The sequence below is a fragment of the Clupea harengus genome, chromosome 14, assembly GCF_900700415.2.
Source record: "Clupea harengus chromosome 14, Ch_v2.0.2, whole genome shotgun sequence".
NCBI classification, from domain to species: domain Eukaryota; kingdom Metazoa; phylum Chordata; class Actinopteri; order Clupeiformes; family Clupeidae; genus Clupea; species Clupea harengus.
Genome location: NC_045165.1, coordinates 8,127,456 through 8,145,774, shown reverse-complemented (window position 1 = coordinate 8,145,774; position 18,319 = coordinate 8,127,456). Strand labels below are relative to the sequence as shown.

General features: G+C 46.0%; 1 long non-coding RNA gene and 2 gene segments (V, D, J or C); all 3 read left to right on the top strand.

The window, feature by feature from the left end:
- Nucleotides 1-7,610: 7,610 nt before the first annotated feature.
- On the top strand, nucleotides 7,611-8,240 carry LOC116223604. Its single transcript, XR_004165168.2, has 3 exons — nucleotides 7,611-7,793; nucleotides 7,888-8,041; nucleotides 8,130-8,240. It is a non-coding gene; the product is annotated as an uncharacterized LOC116223604 (long non-coding RNA).
- A 1,476-nt stretch (nucleotides 8,241-9,716) lies between these two features.
- On the top strand, nucleotides 9,717-11,006 carry LOC116223600. The segment is given in 2 exon segments: nucleotides 9,717-10,213; nucleotides 10,324-11,006. Coding segments are annotated over 2 exon segments (507 nt in total).
- A 1,106-nt stretch (nucleotides 11,007-12,112) lies between these two features.
- Nucleotides 12,113-13,562, top strand: LOC116223501. The segment is given in 2 exon segments: nucleotides 12,113-12,997; nucleotides 13,108-13,562. Coding segments are annotated over 2 exon segments (507 nt in total).
- The last annotated feature ends 4,757 nt before the right edge of the window (nucleotides 13,563-18,319 follow it).

The following is an 18,319-nucleotide window of genomic DNA, read 5'->3' as shown; positions in this document are numbered from 1 at the left end:
TCGCAGTTCACTGCGATATAACAGTATGGTACATGACGTCAGTCATGGGTACAAATCGAAGCATTTATCTATTCACGCCTGAAAGGCCGCGAGATCTGTCAGCGCGCGCTCCTGGCCCCGCCTGCCAGGAGTACTATAATATCATTACGCGCCCTCAGATCTGCCTCTTTTGAAACTTCGCAAGACGGAGTGAATATCTCCGAGCATATCTCTAACGCTCTACCACAGTCAAAAGAGTTTTGTGTGCTTTTCGCTCTCTACGGGTTGGTGAGTTATCCGGGTTCCTTAACCCTCACTAGCTCAGGGCGCTACGAAATTCATTGGCTTAACTTCATTTTGAAAGTAGTGGCTGTTATCCTGGCTGCCTGGCTGGCTAAGTCTCTGACTAACCTGCTAGCTTGCTAACAACGTGTTCGTTGCAGATAGTGTGCTTGTGTTTTAACATTCTTCTCTACTTTCAGATTGAAAAAAAGATGGCCAGACACTACCCCGACTGCGGTCACGTTCGTCCCAAGGGCGACCGCCACCGTCGGTGCGTGACCTGCCTAGGCAGGGACCACGCAGAAGGCGCGCTTTCGGGCAAAGCCCCTGTCTGTTCCATCTGTGCTAGCCTCCCGCTAGCTAAGGCTACCAGGCGCCTTGCGTTCTGGAAGCGCAAGGACGCCGAGGAGACTGCACTGGTTCCATCCGGGGCTGACGCCCCCGTAGGAATGAGTGCGTCTTCAGCCTTGGACTTGGTGAGCGTGAGCAGTCGCCTTGCAGCGACAGCTCCGCCCCCGGGCCTCTCCCCGTCTCCGCCGCCTGTCAGCCCTGGGGCTGCGGGCAGCGAGGCTGAGGAGCTTCAACCAAGCGGTGTCCAGCCTGAACTCGAGCTGGACATCAGCCTGGATGATGATAGTCTGCTAGACTTCTCCGATGAGCACAGCTCAATCGCTGAAGCAATGCAGACGAGCCATGACGTTAGGATGCGGGTGGAGACACCTCCTACCTCGTCTCGGCTCCTGGGCCAGCAACTCCACGAGGTTGCGCTGAGAGCAGCCAGCTGCCTCGGGCTCCCTCTCCCTCCCCCTCCCAGTGTGCGGTCCTGGCTGCTGGACGGGGAGTTTTATGCTGGCTCCCCCGCGTCAGTTCCCAGCTGCATCCCCTTTCGAGGAGGTGCGCGAGGAACTGCAGGCGACATGGGCGATACCCTACTCGGGCCGAGCCCCGGTGCCGGGGTTCGCGCCTTACATGCAGCTCCACATGGCTAAGGAGAGGGGCTACCTCTCCTTTCCTCAGGTGGAGGATGCAGTAGCGGGCTACCTCTCGCCCGCATCCCCCACGATGCGTCCCGGCCAGAAGCCTCTCCTGCCCACGCGGGTGGGCAGACACCAGGCTCAGCTGGCAGAGAAGTCCTACTTGGCTGCAGGGCAGGCTGCCTGCACGACCAATACGGCTGCATTGCTACAGCGCTACCAGGCAAAGCTCCTGACTGAGCTTGCCTTGTCGCTGGGGGAAGATCACCTGTCTGTGGCAGAACTCCGTCGCGCGACGGATCTGTCGCTCAGACTGACTCGGTGCACGTCACAGGCACTGGGGAGGGTGATGGGTGCCGCGGTGGCTACCCAGAGGTCTCTGTGGCTATCACTGGCTAAGCTGTCAGACAGAGAAAAAGCACCACTCCTCGACGCCCCGGTCTCTGTCCAGGGCGCCTTCGGGGAGGCAGTGGTCAAAATGGCTGCCAAGTTCGAAGAACAGCAGAAGAGCAGAGGTATTCCAGGCTTGGATGCCTCGCTCTAGTGGCACGGGTGAGACGTCCTCCTCAGGACACACCACACCCGCACCGGGCCAGGAGAGAAGCGGGTTCCGCTCGCCAGCGCCTCCAGCAAAGGTGTCCACCGGGCGAGGCTGGCAGAGACACTCCTTCCGCCCTCCAGCGCAGCCAGCAGCACAGCGACCAGCTGCGCGCCCTGCCCAGGGCGCAGCCCAGGCTCCGCGGCAGCACTCCGCTCGCCGCGGGCGAGGCAGAGGGAGACCTCAGGCTTCCTGATCGTGACAGTCAGCCACTCGTCACACAGGGGGGAGCGGTGGAGTCCACACCGCCTCCGCAGAAATCAGCCCGTCGCTCACATGTGGAAATCATGTCCAGCACGGTAAGCAGGTTTTCACAAGCACCACAATCATATGTCCTAACTCCTGTCCCAGATGGCGCAGTGCCCAGGCATGCTTGTGCAACTCCCCCCGCAATGCACACAGTGCAATCGCATCCCCACATTTTTTTCAAAAACATGAGGGGGCAGCCCCAGATCTCGTCTCCCTCCCTAGGCGGAGTGGGTGTAGATCTAGGCTTAGACTCATTGACCATGAGCGGGTTAGTCCCCGACAAATTCAACTCAAAGCACAACCTCACTGGTTTTGCGGAGAGTTGGCGCGCATGCGCAGTGTCACCATGGGTGCTAAAGACGATCACAAGGGGTTACGTGCTGCAATTCGCCCGTTCCCCTCCGCCATTCAGTGATACAGTCTGTGGTGCAGCGAGAACAGTCTCACTTCCTACGAGGAGAGATAATCTCCCTGCTCAGGAAGGAAGCGATAAGCAGAGTCCCTCCCAAGGAGGAAAATGCAGGCTTCTACAGCCGTTACTTCCTCGTACCCAAAAGAGACGGGAATTATCGGCCAATATTAGATCTACGTGTGTTAAACAAAGCACTCATGCCGCTACGGTTCAGAATGTTGACCCCACGCAAGCTTGTGCAGTTTATAAGGCCAAACGATTGGTTTATCACGATAGACTTAAAAGACGCTTATTTCCACATTCCGATCCACCACAGACATCGGAGATATCTGAGGTTTGCGTTCGGAGGAATAGCGTACCAATTCAACGCACTCCCATTCGGCCTGTCCCTAGCGCCGAGGGTATTTACAAAGTGCGTAGAGGCAGCCGTCGCCCCATTACGTCTACGCGGCGTACGCGTTTACAATTATTTGGACGACTGGTTAATTGCTTCTCATTCAAAGGCTGCAGCAGTGCAGGATGGCCATCTAGTGGTGGCGCACCTGTATCGACTGGGCTTTGTAATAAACAGGGAAAAGAGCGTTCTCTGCCCCAGGCAAGTTACGCATTTTCTGGGGTATGATTTAGACTCCACACTCCCATGGAGGTCAGGCCTGTCTCAAGAACGGATAAATGCCATCAAAACATGCGTGCGCCAGTTCCGACGGGGACAGTCAGTCTCGTCGCTGTGCTGCCAACGCCTGTTAGGAATGATGGCATCGGCCGCTATAGCGCTCCCGCTGGGGATGTTGCGCATTCCAAATATGGTACCTGTCTATGAAGCTCAACGCAGTCACAGACAGGCATCGCAGAGTAAGTGGTGTCCTCCAGATGCAGGAAAGCCCTGGCGATCTGGAGAACCCCTGGTTTCTCGCCGCGTCGGGCACTATGGGCATAGTGTCGCGTCGCGTGGTGGTGACCACAGACGCTTCCACCAAAGGCTGGGGAGCGGTCTGCGAAGGGAGAGGCGTGAACGGTCTCTGGTCAGTGACAGAGGCCGCGTCTCACATAAATGTGTTAGAGCTGCGAACAGTAGTCCTAGCTCTACAACACTTTCTGCCCAGGCTGAGTGGTCAGCATGTACTAGTGAGAATGGACAACACTGCGACCTTGGCGTATATAAATCGCCAGGGCGGAGTGCGCTCCCCGTCACTACACCATTGGGCGACTCGCCTGCTCCTGTGGGCAGCGAGGCACTTCCTGTCCCTCAGGGCAGTTCATATACCAGGTCACCTCAACTACGGTGCGGACCTGTTATCGAGGGGCGATCCTCGAGCAGCAGACTGGTGCCTTCACCCACAAGTGATAGGTCAGATCTAGGTGCATTTTTTCAAGGCGCAGGTGGACCTGTTCGCGAACAGGCAGAACACCTGCTGCCCGCTCTGGTTCTCGCTAGGGGGCGACGATCCCCCACTAGGCATAAACGCGCTGGGCCACCAGTGGCCAGCTCTACCCCTATATGCTTTTCCCCCGATCCCGCTCCTCCAGCAGGTGCTGTGCAGGATTGCGGACGAGGCCAGGGAATTGATATTGATAGCCCCCAACTGGCCCAATCAGCCGTGGGCGGCAGATCTGGTCAATATGTCAGTGCAGCAGCCTTGGGAGCTGCCTCTGCGGAGGGACCTCCTAACGCAGGCGCACAGGACAGTGTGGCACCCACATCCGGAGTGGTGGCGTCTCAGAGCCTGAAAGGTGCAGGCTCATAGCGTCAGGCTTGTCGGACGCGGTGGTGGCTACAATACAGAGTGCCCGAGCTGTATCAACACGGGCTCTGTATACGCTGAAGTGGCGCAGTTTTGAGCGGTGGTGTGCTGCACGTCAGCACGACCCCATTAACTGCGCGTTGGGCGTTATTCTAGAATTCCTACAGCAGTTGTTTGATGAGGGGAAGGCGGCTTCTACTCTCAAAGTGTACATGGCTGCCATTTCAGCCTGTCACGCAGGCATTAATGGCAGTTCTCCTGGCAGTCACCCGCTAGCGTCACGCTTTATGGCGGGGGTGAGACGGCTCAGGGTGCCAGAGAGACACCTCATACCCTCTTGGGATCTGCTAGTGGTGTTACGTGCTCTCACAGGGCCTCCGTTCGAGCCCCTGGAGACAGTGGACATAAAGTTTGTCTCTTTAAAGACCGCGCTGCTGCTGGCGTTAACGTCAGCAAAACGCGTTGGTGACATGCAAGCCCTGTCAGTCAGTCCATCGTGCCTTCAGTTCTCGATCGCTGGTGACAGAGTGGTTATGCGACCTAATGCTGCTTACACACCTAAAGTGGTGGTAACCCCATTCCGCAATCAGGTGATTGAATTAGCAGTTTTCTCGCCTCCTCCTTTTGCGTCAGCAGAGGAGGAACGTTTGAATAAGCTCTGTCCAGTGCGCGCTCTCCGCTGTTACGCAGAGCGCACTAGAGCTTACAGACACTCAGATCAGCTATTCGTGTGCTTCGGTGCACGCGCAAAAGGCAGACCTCTATCAAAACCGAGCCTCTCCCGTTGGATAGTAGAGGCTATCATGTTGTCTTATAAGAGCTTGTCTTTAGATCCCCCGGAGAAGTTGCATGCGCACTCTACGCGGGGGGTCTCGTCTTCCTGGGCCTTACTAAAGGGCGTCTCAGTGGAAGATATTTGCAAAGCTGCAAGCTGGAGTTCTCGCCACACTTTCATTAGATTCTATATGTTAGATGTGGCTGAACCTAGTTTTCTTCATAGCGTTCTGCGGGCAAGCGATCTCTGAATCCCCTGGCCTGAGAACGATATATATGATGAGTGTGTTCATTAGTGTCTACATGTTATGTTGCACATGAAACATCCCAGGGTTTTCCTACGGGCGCAGGATCACGGATCCCTGTCGCCTATGATAGAGGTGGCCCTGTTAAATTCACGGTGTTCTGCAGGCAAGCGATCTCTGAATCCACTGACCTGAGAACGATGTATATGATAAGTGTGTTCATTGGTGTCTACATGTTTGTTGCACATGAAACACTCCAGGGTGGTTTCCTACAGGCGCAGGATCGCGATCCTTGCCGCCTATGACAAAGGTTGCCCTGTTAATATGTTCACCGCCAGCGGCCGTATGAACCTCTATGAGGGCAAAGGCTTCAGTAAAGCTGGTGTGTGTAATTGGCTGCCACTGTATTATCACGCGGGAATGTATAGGGTCCCATACTGTTATATCGCAGTGAACTGCGATAAGGAACGTCTCGGTTACTTACGTAACCTCGGTTCCTTAAGCAGGAACCAGATATAACAAAGTTGCCGTGTACAGTGTTACCTTGGATTGATTGTCCTGCTCAGTTTCTTTCCAAGGCAGATCTGAGGGCGCGTAATGATATTATAGTACTCCTGGCAGGCGGGGCCAGGAGCGCGCGCTGACAGATCTCGCGGCCTTTCAGGCGTGAATAGATAAATGCTTCGATTTGTACCCATGACTGACGTCATGTACCATACTGTTATATCTGGTTCCTGCTTAAGGAACTGAGGTTACGTAAGTAACCGAGACGTTTTCTCATCTCCCTCTTTATCTGTCTGTTGCACTATATAGCTCTCTCTCTCTCTCTCTTTCTCTCTCTCTCTGTTCTGCCCCCTCCCCACCCCACCATCTTTCTTCTTTCTCTCTCTGTTTTCTGCAGCCTCCCAGTTCTTCAACAACATGGCAGCACCTCACATCACCAGCTTCTCCATACTTCTGTGGTTTATGGGTATTTCTTCTTGTATTGAAACCCCTTTCCTGGGGGCAACACATATCTATTTTCATCTCATTTTCAGATCAACCTGACTATTCTGACCATTGTATCTGAACTCTTTATAGATTCTGCTTTGACAACCAGTGTGGACCAAACGCCTCCTGACATGTTTAAGACTCAAGAGGAATCTGCAAAGTTTCAGTGCAGACACAACATCTCGAGCTATAATGTCATCCTGTGGTATCAACAATCACAGAACACCGGACTAACTTTGCTTGGATATGTCTATAGGATGAATAAAAACAAAGAGAGCGCATTTGAACACAAAATTGAACTTAGCGGTAGTTCTGGCACAAATGAAGACAGCTTCATCACCATAAAAAGTCTGACTTTAAATGACAGTGCTCTGTATTTTTGTGTCGCAAGTGAACACAGTGCCATACATCTTCTGTCTTCTTCACAAAAACTGATTTCCATCAGTCATGACAGGTGATCTCTTCCACCCTCACACCTGTTAAAATGCTGTTGTTTCAGTGCTAATATGTTCACATGCCTGTCTGCTAGGTCTTTTTTTATTTCCTTTAAACATCTGCAATAACATAAGCAGCATCTCACACACTACAAGAAAGTAAATGATGAGCAGGAAGAAGTTTTACTCTGCTGGTGATTCAACAGCACCACTTCCTCTATTTGGACGAGTCTCCTTGATATCAGTGACATTCGTGTCTACAGCTTGCATGTACCAACATGATCCGAGGCCTCTTCATCCAGCTGATTCTAATACCACTCTGGGTTAAAGGTATACGACTTCATTCACAAAAATACATTGAAAAAGGTTTCTTGTTTTTCAACATGTTGAAATTGATTGTTTTTGTCCTTTATGAAAATGTAATGAATTTCCTTCAACAGGACAGAGTTTTGAAGTTCAACAAAATCGTGAGCTGTTAAAAGCCCAAGGAGAGAATGTGCCATTGAACTGCCAACATCAAATTCCAAACTTCAGATTGATTTTGTGGTACAGGCAAACTGTTACAAGGTTCTACCCTTGATCTCATTGGATATGTGGACTACACCTCAGTAACTGTTGAAAAGCCGTATGATGAACTCTTCAACGTGACTGGGGATGGTAGGAAAAACAGCATTCTTTATTTTCTGAAACCGATCCAAGTTGAAGACAGTGCTGTGTATTACTGCGCTGCCAGTAAAGCACAATGCTACAGGTCCCCTTGCTGCCTTACAATAACCCCAGGAGTGTCTGACACCTGTATTAAACCACTTCAACTGTCTCTAAATGAAACTAGAACATTGTCCCAAAGGGCAACAAGGGGCAGTTCTCCAAATGACACTGTTGCAGTTCTGTGAACATCCAGATGGGTGCACCAGCTCCCTCTAATAACTAGGGGTGTGCTCTCATGATGGCAGGCTGTCACCTCGTTCCAGAGGGGTTGAGTCAACATGAGCAAGGCTAGTCTCTTTTCTCTATCAGTTCTCTGGCTAACAGATATGAATTCCCTCTAAATGAGATTAATAGTATAAAGGTTTGATAAACACGACCGTGATGTTTCATTCTTTCCTTATATGAGGTGTCTCGTTCAATTCAATTCAAGTAAATGTTATTGTTTTCATGATGTAACAAACTTTTACCTAATTCTCTGATATCTAATTCTCTCATCTAAGGGCAGTGCTGTATACTTCTGTGCAGCCAATCCTACCTCCTACCCTGTACATTCTCTACACCGGTACACCAGTCTCTCCTCTCTGATGCTGTGGGTTAACAACATGATGAAAGGACTTCTCATCCACCTGGCTGTGTTCACCATTTGGGTGAAAGGTATTCAGTTATGTATGAACAGCTAATTATTTTACAGTTTTCTATTTCCTTACTGTAAGCATACATTTCCTGTTTCCTGTGTCCACAGCATTGTCCAAAAGTCAAGTTCATCAGGCTCCTCGTGATCTTTTAACACAACCTGGAGATGATGTTCAGCTGAACTGCAGTCATAAAATTCCCAGTTATGACACAATATTGTGGTACCAACAATTAAAAGGAGATCCAGCATTAAAACTCATTGGATATGTGCGTTATGCATACCCAACATTGGAAATGTCTGGACAAAACTTAAATGTGTCTGGAGATGGGAGGAATGATGCTTTCCTTCATGTAGACAAACTCAAACCGGTTGACTCTGCTGTGTACTTCTGCGCTGCTAGTTATGCACAGTGCTGATTTCCCCCCCTCCCCTCTACAAAAACCCACACTGTGCAAAGGCTTAAACACTATCAAAGGTCTGTCATTATTTCACATTGTAAAACCAACAGTGAAGAACAAGAAAAAGTAACTGATTTAAGTTTGGTAGTGAAATGAAGGCTCTTCTTGCATGTTTTCCCCACCCTGCTGTACTATGTAGCTCTTACTCAGTTCTGCCCCCCCCACACACACACACACACCACCATCTTTCTTCTTTCTCTCTCTCTGTTTTCTGCAGACTCCCAGTTCTTCAACAACATGGCAGCGCCTCACATCACCAGCTTCTCCATACTTCTGTGGTTTATGGGTATTTCTTCTTGCATTGAAACCCCTTTCCTTGGGGCAACACATATCTATTTTCATCTCATTTTCAGATCAACTTGACTACTCTGACCATTGTATCTGAACTCTTTATAGATTCTGCTTTGACAACCAGTGTGGACCAAACCCCTCCTGACATGTTTAAGACTCAAGAGGATTCAGCACAGTTTCAGTGCTCACACAACATCTCGAGCTACGATGTCATCCTGTGGTATCAACAATCACAGAACACCGGACTAACACTGCTTGGATATGTCTATAGGATGAATAAAAACAAAGAGAGCGCATTTGAACACAAAATTGAACTTAGCGGTAGTTCTGGCACAAATGAAGACAGCTTCATCACCATAAAAAGCCTGTCTTTAAATGACAGTGCTCTGTATTTTTGTGCCGCAAGTGAACACAGTGTCATACATCCTCTGCCTTCTTCACAAAAACTGATTTCCATCAGTCATGTCAGGTGATCTCTTCCACCCTCACACCTGTTACAATGCTGTTGTTTTAGTGCTAATATGTTCACATGCCTGGCTGTTAAGTTTTTTTTTAATTTCCTTTAAACATCTGCAATAAACCAAGCAGCATCTCACAAACTACAAGAAGGTAAATGATGGGCAGTGAAAGAAAGGGGCTGGGTTGAAATGCTAAATGGAAAACCGGCGTATTCCAACAAATTTCCCATGAAAACACCCCTGTTATACTATAATACAACAGACCTCTATTTTAGCTCTGGTGTTGGTTGTGGTTGCGTGATTTTAGCAAAGAACTCGATGGAATGACGGTCTGATGGGTAGGGTGCCGGTTTATTCTCTGTAACAGACCTCGAGCACACATAACACGCTACGAAGGAGAGAGAAAAGGAGAGATTAGGAGATATTGTCTATAGTGTAGTTTCTCTTCTTTATTGGCCTTGTCTTCAAAGGCTGCGATGTCTCCTCAATGCTCTTTGCTCCGTTCTCTCACCACACGTAGCGGTTGGTGTCTCTACAAGTTCTTTCTCCAACACAACACAATCAGCATACAAGTTGCATTTTAGTTATAGTAAGGTAGAATACACAACTTAGCATAATGGGTGTGTCTGTGGTCTGGTTCAAGGTGCAAGTTGGGGGCATGATAGGCATGAGGCCTACCTATATATAAGAAGTGTGAATGTCAGCAGACAGGGAGGGTCTTGCTGACCATTTGTGTGTTAATGAAGGTGGCGTGATTGTGATACATTCTTGTGGGGGAGGAATTCATATGAGTTGAAAGTATATGAAAACCACCTCAATCTAACAACAGGAAGAAGTTTTACTCTACTGGTGATTCAACATCACCACTTCCTCTATTTGGACGAGTCTCCTTGATATCAGTGACATTCGTGTCTACAGCTCTCATGTACCAACATGATCCGAGGCCTCTTCATCCAGCTGATTCTAATACCACTCTGGGTTAAAGGTATACCACTTCATTCACAAAATTACATTAAAAAGGCTTCTTGTTTTCAACATGTTGAAGTTGATGGTTTTTTAATCCTTTATGAACTTGTGATGCATTTTATTTTATAGGACAAAGTTATGAAGTTCAACAGAATCTTCGTGAGCTGTTAAAGGCCCCAGGAGACAATGTGCTATTGAACTGCCAACATAAAATTACAGACTTCTATGTGATTTTGTGGTACAAGCAAACTGTTCAAGGTTCTACCCTTGATCTCATTGGATTTGTGTCCAACACCTCACCAACTGTTGAAAAGCAGTATGATAAACTCTTCAAAGTGACTGGGGATGGTAGTAAAGACAGCACTCTTTATTTTCTGAAACCGATCCAAGTTGAAGACAGTGCTGTGTATTACTGCGCTGCCAGTAAAGCACAATGCTACAGGTCCCCTTGCTGCCTTACAATAACCCCAGGAGTGTCTGACACCTGTGTTAAACCACTTCAACTGTCTCTGAATGAAACTAGAACATTGTCCCAAAGGGCAACAAGGGGCAGTTCTCCAAATGACACTGTTGCAGTTCTGTGAACATCCAGATGGGTGCACCAGCTCCCTCTAATGACTAGGGGTGTGCTCTCATGATGGCAGGCTGTCACCTCATTCCAGAGGGGTTGAGTCAACATGAGCAAGGCTAGTCTCTTTTCTCTATCAGTTCTCTGGCTAACAGATATGAATTCCCTCTAAATGAGATTAATAGTATAAAAGGTTTGATAAACACGATCATGATGTTTCATTCTTTCCTTATATGAGGTGTCTCATTCATTTACATTTAGTCATTTAGCAGACACTTTTATCCAAAGCGACTTACATATGTGCGACTTACAATGTATACACATTTTACATTTACACTGATGGCACACTGCACATCAGCAGCAATTAGGGGTTCAGTGTCTTGCTCAAGGACGCTTCGACAGGGAATCAAACTAGCAACCTTCTGATTACTAAACGACTTCTCTACCACTGTACCACTGTCGCCCCCTTTCATTCAATTCAATTCAAGTCAATTTAATTGTTTTCATGATGTAACAAACTATTACCTTATTCTCTGATATCTAATTCTCTCATCTAAGGGCAGTGCTGTATTCGTCTGTGCAGCCAATCCTACCTCCTCCCCTCTCCATTCTCTACACCGGTACACCAGTCTCTCCTCTCTGATGCTGTGGGTTACAACATGATGAAAGGACCTCTCATCCACCTGGCTGTGTTCACCATTTGGGTAACAGGTAATCAGTTATGAATGAACAGCTAATTATTTTACAGTTTTCTATTACCTTACTGTAAGCATACCTTCCTTGCTTCCTGTGTCCACAGCATTGTCCAACAGTCAAGTTCATCAGGCTCCTCGTGATTTTTTAACACAACCTGGAGATGATGTTCAGCTGAACTGCAGTCATAAAATTCCCAGTTATGACACAATATTGTGGTACCAACAATTAAAAGGAGATCCAGCATTAAAACTCATTGGATATGTGTTTTATACAAACCCAACATTGGAAATGTCTGGACAAAACTTCAATTTGACAGGCAATGGGGAGAATGATGCTTTCTTTCATGTAGACAAACTCAAACCGGTTGACTCTGCTGTGTACTTCTGCGCTGCTAGTTATGCACAGTGCTGATTTCCCCCCCTCCCCTCTACAAAAACCCACACTGTTCAAAGGCTTAATCACCATCAAAGGTCTGTCATTATTTCACATTGTACCACCAACAGTGAGGAACAAGAAAAAGTAACCGATTTAAGTTTGGCAGTGAAATTAAGGCTCTTCTTGCATGTTTCCCCCCCCCTGCTGTATTATGTAGCTCTCACTCAGTTCTGCCCCCCCCCCCCACACACACACACACACACACCAGCATCTTTCTTCTTTCTCTCTCTCTGTTTTCTGCAGTCTCCCAGTTCTTCAACAACATGGCAGCACCTCACATCACCAGCTTCTCCATACTTCTGTGGTTTATGGGTATTTCTTCTTGCATTGAAACCCCTTTCCTTGGGGCAACACATATCTATTTTCATCTCATTTTCAGATCAACTTGACTACTCTGACCATTGTATCTGAACTCTTTATAGATTCTGCTTTGACAACCAGTGTGGACCAAACCCCTCCTGACATGTTTAAGACTCAAGAGGATTCAGCACAGTTTAAGTGCAGACACAACATCTCGAGCTATAATGTCATCCTGTGGTATCAACAATCACAGAACACCGGACTAACTTTGCTTGGATATGTCTATAGGATGAATAAAAACAAAGAGAGCGCATTTGAACAGAAAATTGAACTTAGCGGTAGTTCTGGCACAAATGAAGACAGCTTCATCACCATAAAAAGCCTGTCTTTAAATGACAGTGCTCTGTATTTTTGTGCCGCAAGTGAACACAGTGCCATACATCCTCTGCCTTCTTCACAAAAACTGATTTCCATCAGTCATGACAGGTGATCTCTTCCACCCTCACACCTGTTACAATGCTGTTAATGCTGTCGTTTCAGTGATTATATGTTCACATGCCTGTTTGCTAGGTCTTTTTTATTTCCTTTAAACATCTGCAATAACGTAAGCAGCATCTCACACACTACAAGAAAGTAAATGATGAGCAGGAAGAAGTTTTACTCTGCTGGTGATTCAACAGCACCACTTCCTCTATTTGGACGAGTCTCCTTGATATCAGTGACATTCGTGTCTACAGCTCTCATGTACCAACATGATCCGAGGCCTCTTCATCCAGCTGATTCTAATACCACTCTGGGTTAAAGGTATACGACTTAATTCACAAAATGACATTAAAAAGGGTTTTTGTTTTCAACATGTTGAAGTTGATTGTTTTTTAACCCTTTATGAACTTGTGATGCATTTTATTTTATAGGACAAAGTTATGAAGTTCAACAGAATCTTCGTGAGCTGTTAAAGGCCCCAGGAGACAATGTGCTATTGAACTGCAAACATAAAATTACAGACTTCTATGTGATTTTGTGGTACAAGCAAACTGTTCAAAGTTCTACCCTTGATCTCATTGGATTTGTGTCCTACACCTCACCAACTGTTGAAAAGCCGTATACTAAACTCTTCAAAGTGACTGGGGATGGTAGTAAAAACAGCACTCTTAGTTTTCTGAAACCGATCCAAGTTGAAGACAGTGCTGTGTATTACTGCGCTGCCAGTAAAGCACAATGCTACAGGTCCCCTTGCTGCCTTACAATAACCCCAGGAGTGTCTGACACCTGTGTTGAACCACTTCAACTGTCTCTGAATGAAACTAAAACATTGTCCCAAAGGGCAACAATGGGCAGTTCTCCAAATGACACTGTTGCAGTTCTGTGAACATCCAGATGGGTGCACCAGCTCCCTCTAATAACTAGGGGGTGTGTTCTCATGATGGAAGGCTGTCACCTCATTCCAGAGGGGTTGAGTCAACATGAGCAAAGCTTGTCTCTTTTCTCTATCAGTTATCTGGCTAACAGGTATAAATTCCCTCTAAATGAGATGAATAGTATAAAGGTTTGATAAACATGATCATGATGTTTCATTCTTTCATTATATTAGGTGTCTCATTCAATTCAAGTCAATTTAATTGTTTTCATGATCTAACAAACTTTTACCTTATTCTCTGATATCTAATTCTCTCATCTAAGGGCAGTGCTGTATACTTCTGTGCAGCCAATCCTACCTCCTCCCCTCTACATTCTCTACACCGGTACACCAGTCTCTCCTCTTTGATGCTGTGGGGTACAACATGATGAATGCACTTCTCATCCAACTGGCTGTGTTCACCATTTGGGTAACAGGTAATCAGTTTTGAATGTACAACTAATTATATTACAGTTTTCTGTATCCTTACAGTAAGCATACATTTCCTGTTTCCTGTGTCCACAGCATTGTCCAACAGTCAAGTTCATCAGACTCCTCGTGATCTTTTAAAACAACCTGAAGATGATGTTCAGCTGAACTGCAGTCATAACACACCTGAATATCAAACATGATGCAGTTTACCAGCAACAGATTACAAAAAGCTGAACACTGCAATACAGAACTCCATATATTTGATCATAATTCAAATAATAAGCTTGGCATAATGGCACAATATGTAATAATTCACTAGATCCATTTTGTAGCAGTTTAAAGTGTGCTAAACATTTTTAAGGATGTTTCACAATGTCAAGGTTAGCCTGTTGTATATGTTAGATGACTCCCCTTTGAACTCCTCTTTTTCATAATGATCTCACCTCCTCCCCTCTACATTCTCTACACCGGTACACCAGTCTCTCCTCTCTGATGCTGTGGGTTAACAACATGATGAATGCACTTCTCATCCAACTGGCTGTGTTTACTACTTGGGTAACAGGTACTCAGTTATGTATGTACAGCTGATTATTTTACAATTGTCTGTATCCTTACAGTAAGCATACATTCCCTGTTTCCTGTGTCCACAGCATTGTCCAACAGTCAAGTTCATCAGGCTCCTCGTGATCTTTTAACACAACCTGGAAATGATGTTCAGCTGAACTGCAGTCATAGAATTCCCAGTTATGAAACAATATTGTGGTACCAACAAGTAAAAGGAGATCCAGCATTAAAACTCATTGGATATATGTATTATAAAAACCCGACATTGGAAATGTCTGGGAAAAACTTCAATGTGACTGGCGATGGGAGGAATGATGCTTTCCTTCATGTAGACAAACTCAAACCAGTTGATTCTGCGGTGTACTTCTGTGCTGCTAGTTATGCACAGTGCTGCTTTTTCCCCCTCCCCTCTACAAAAACCCAAACTCTGTAACGATTACAGGTACAGATAGATTTGAACCCAAAAGCACGACAACGAGACAGACAGTGTGTAGCGAAAGTTCAGTTTACTCATATTTTCAGGCAGGGTCAAAACCGGGAGATCAGTCAATCAGGCAAACAAACAAAGCCCAAGAGGACCAGGCAGGGTATCCAGGATCCGACGAACAGGCAAGCAGGGTCAAAACCGGGAGATCAGTCAAACAGGCAAACAAATCCGAAGAGGGGCAAGTAGGATATTCAAACTCCAGTGAACAGGCAAACAGGGTCATAGCACTGTAGTCAGGCAAAACAGGGCATCAAAACCCAGGATAGCTTGGCAAAACACACAAGACAATCTGGCAGCGATCAAGTGAAAGTGGACAGGTATAAATACAGAGAGACTAATGAGGAGATGAGCTACAGGTGAGGAGATGGGCGGGCAAAACCAGGTGAGAGGGACGAGTAGATTGCAAGGCATGCAGGAGTAGCTGGATCTGAAATGACAGGAGAGATATAATGCATGAAAGCAAAACCAGATAAAAAAACAAACTAGAATTGAAGGGAATTCGTGACACACTGTTCAAAGGCTGAAACACTATCAAAGGTCTGTCATTATTTCACATTGTACCACCAACATTGAAGAAGAAGAATAAGTAACTGATTTAAGTTTTAGGAGTGAAATGAAGGCTCTGCTTGTTTTTCTCCTCTCCCTCTTTATCTGTCTGTTGCACTGTCTAGCACTCTCTCTCTCTCTCTCTCTATCTCTCTATCTGTTCTGCCCCCTCCCCACTCCACCATCTTTCTTCTTTCTCTCTCTGTTTTCTGCAGCCTCCCAGTTCTTCAACAACATGGCAGCACCTCACATCACCAGCTTCTCCATACTTCTGTGGTTTATGGGTATTTCTTCTTGTATTGAAACCCCTTTCCTGGGGGCAACACATATTTATTTTCATCTCATTTTCAGATCAACCTGACTATTCTGACCATTGTATCTGAACTCTTTATAGATTCTGCTTTGACAACCAGTGTGGACCAAACCCCTCCTGACATGTTTAAGACTCAAGAGGAATCTGCAAAGTTTCAGTGCACACATAACATCTCGAGCTACAATGTCATGCTGTGGTATCAACAATCACAGAACACCGGACTAACACTGCTTGGATTGGTCTTCATGATGAATAAAAACAAAGAGAGCGCATTTCAACACAAAATTGAACTTAGCGGTAGTTCTGGCCCAAATGAAGACAGCTTCATCACCATAAAAAGCCTGTCTTTAAATGACAGTGCTCTGTATTTTTGTGCCGCAAGTGAACACAGTGCCATACATCCTCTGCCTTCCTCACAAAAACTGATTTCCATCAGTCATGAAATGGGATCTCTTCCACCCTCACACCTGTTAAAATGCTGTTAATGCTGTTGTTTCAGTGATTATATGTTCACATGCCTGTCTGCTAGATCTTTTTTTATTTCCTTTAAACATCTGCAATAATGTAAGCAGCATCTTACACACTACAAGAAAGTAAATGATGAGCAGGAACAAGTTTTACTCTGCTGGTGATTCAACAGCAACACTTCCTCTATTTGGACGAGTCTCCTTGATATCAGTGACATTCGTGTCTACAGCTCTCATGTACCAACATGATCCGAGGCCTCTTGATCCAGCTGATTCTAATACCTCTCTGGGTTAAAGGTATAAGACTTAATTCAAAAAAATACATTGAAAAAGGGTTCTTGTTTTTCAACATGTTGAAATTGATTGTTTTTGTCCTTTATGAACTTGTAATGAATTTCATTTAACAGGACAGAGTTTTGAAGTTCAACAAAATCGTGAGCTGCTAAAAGCCCAAGGAGAGAATGTGCCATTGAACTGCCAACATAAAATTCCAAACTTCAACTTGATTTTGTGGTACAGGCAAACTGTTCAAGGCTCTACCCTTGATCTCATTGGATATGTGTACTACGTCTCAGTAACTGTTGAAAAGCCGTATGATGAACTCTTCAACGTGACTGGGGATGGTAGTAAAGAAAGCACTCTTCATTTTCTGAAACCGATCCAAGTTGAAGACAGTGCTGTGTATTACTGCGCTGCCAGTAAAGCACAATGCTACAGGTCCCCTTGCTGCCTTACAATAACCCCAGGAGTGTCTGACACCTGTGTTAAACCACTTCAACTGTCTCTGAATGAAACTAGAACATTGTCCCAAAGGGCAACAAGGGGCAGTTCTCCAAATGACACTGTTGCAGTTCTGTGAACATCCAGATGGGTGCACCAGCTCCCTCTAATGACTAGGGGTGTGCTCTCATGATGGCAGGCTGTCACCTCATTCCAGAGGGGTTGAGTCAACATGAGCAAGGCTAGTCTCTTTTCTCTGTCAGTTCTCTGGCTAACAGGTATAAATTCCAATTCCAAATTGGCCATTTTCCAACAATGTGGGATCTACTGTAAAGAGTCCACTAGAAGTTTTTTTATTATTATTTATGTAACAGCCTGTAATGTGAGAGTTTGCTGCATTGATTTGTTTCAAATATGCCACGTTACTTCCCAGATTGTTATCAGAGAGGCAGAAGATAAAATTAGAGGATCTGGTCCAAAGTGTCTGTACTTAATGGAAGGTCTAACTGTAATCAGCTCTGTTCTGTAAGTCTATGTGAGTCAAATACAGAATTATTTGTATTTGCCTATCTTGCTCCACAGCATATGCACTATCCATTCAATAGTGTGGGCCTTTCTGATAGGTTACCTACCAAAAGGGCTCTTTGGTGCCACCACACACACACACACAGACACACACACACACACACACACACACACACACACACACACACACACACACACACACACACACACAGACACACACACACACACACAGACACACACACACACACACACGCGTGCGCGCACACACGCACACAAGCACACACGCACACACACGCACACACGCACACAAACTCGTTGGATGTTGATACAACCATTTGTCAAGAATGAAGTGTGACTGCAGGCAATTAATGCTGTATTGTCTAAATAACAAAAATATCATGCAGTCTACCAGCCACAGATTATAAAAAGATGAAAACTGCAATACAGAACTCAATATATTTTATCATAATTCAAATAATAAGCTTGGCATAATGGCACAACATGTAATAATTCACTAGATCCATTTTGTTGCAGTTTAAAATGTGCTAAACCGTTTTAAGGATGTTGCAGATTGTCAAGGTAAGCCTGTACTATATGGTAGATGACTCCCCTTTGAACTCCTGTTTTTCATAATGATCTCACCTCCTCCCCTCTACATTCTCTACACCGTACACCA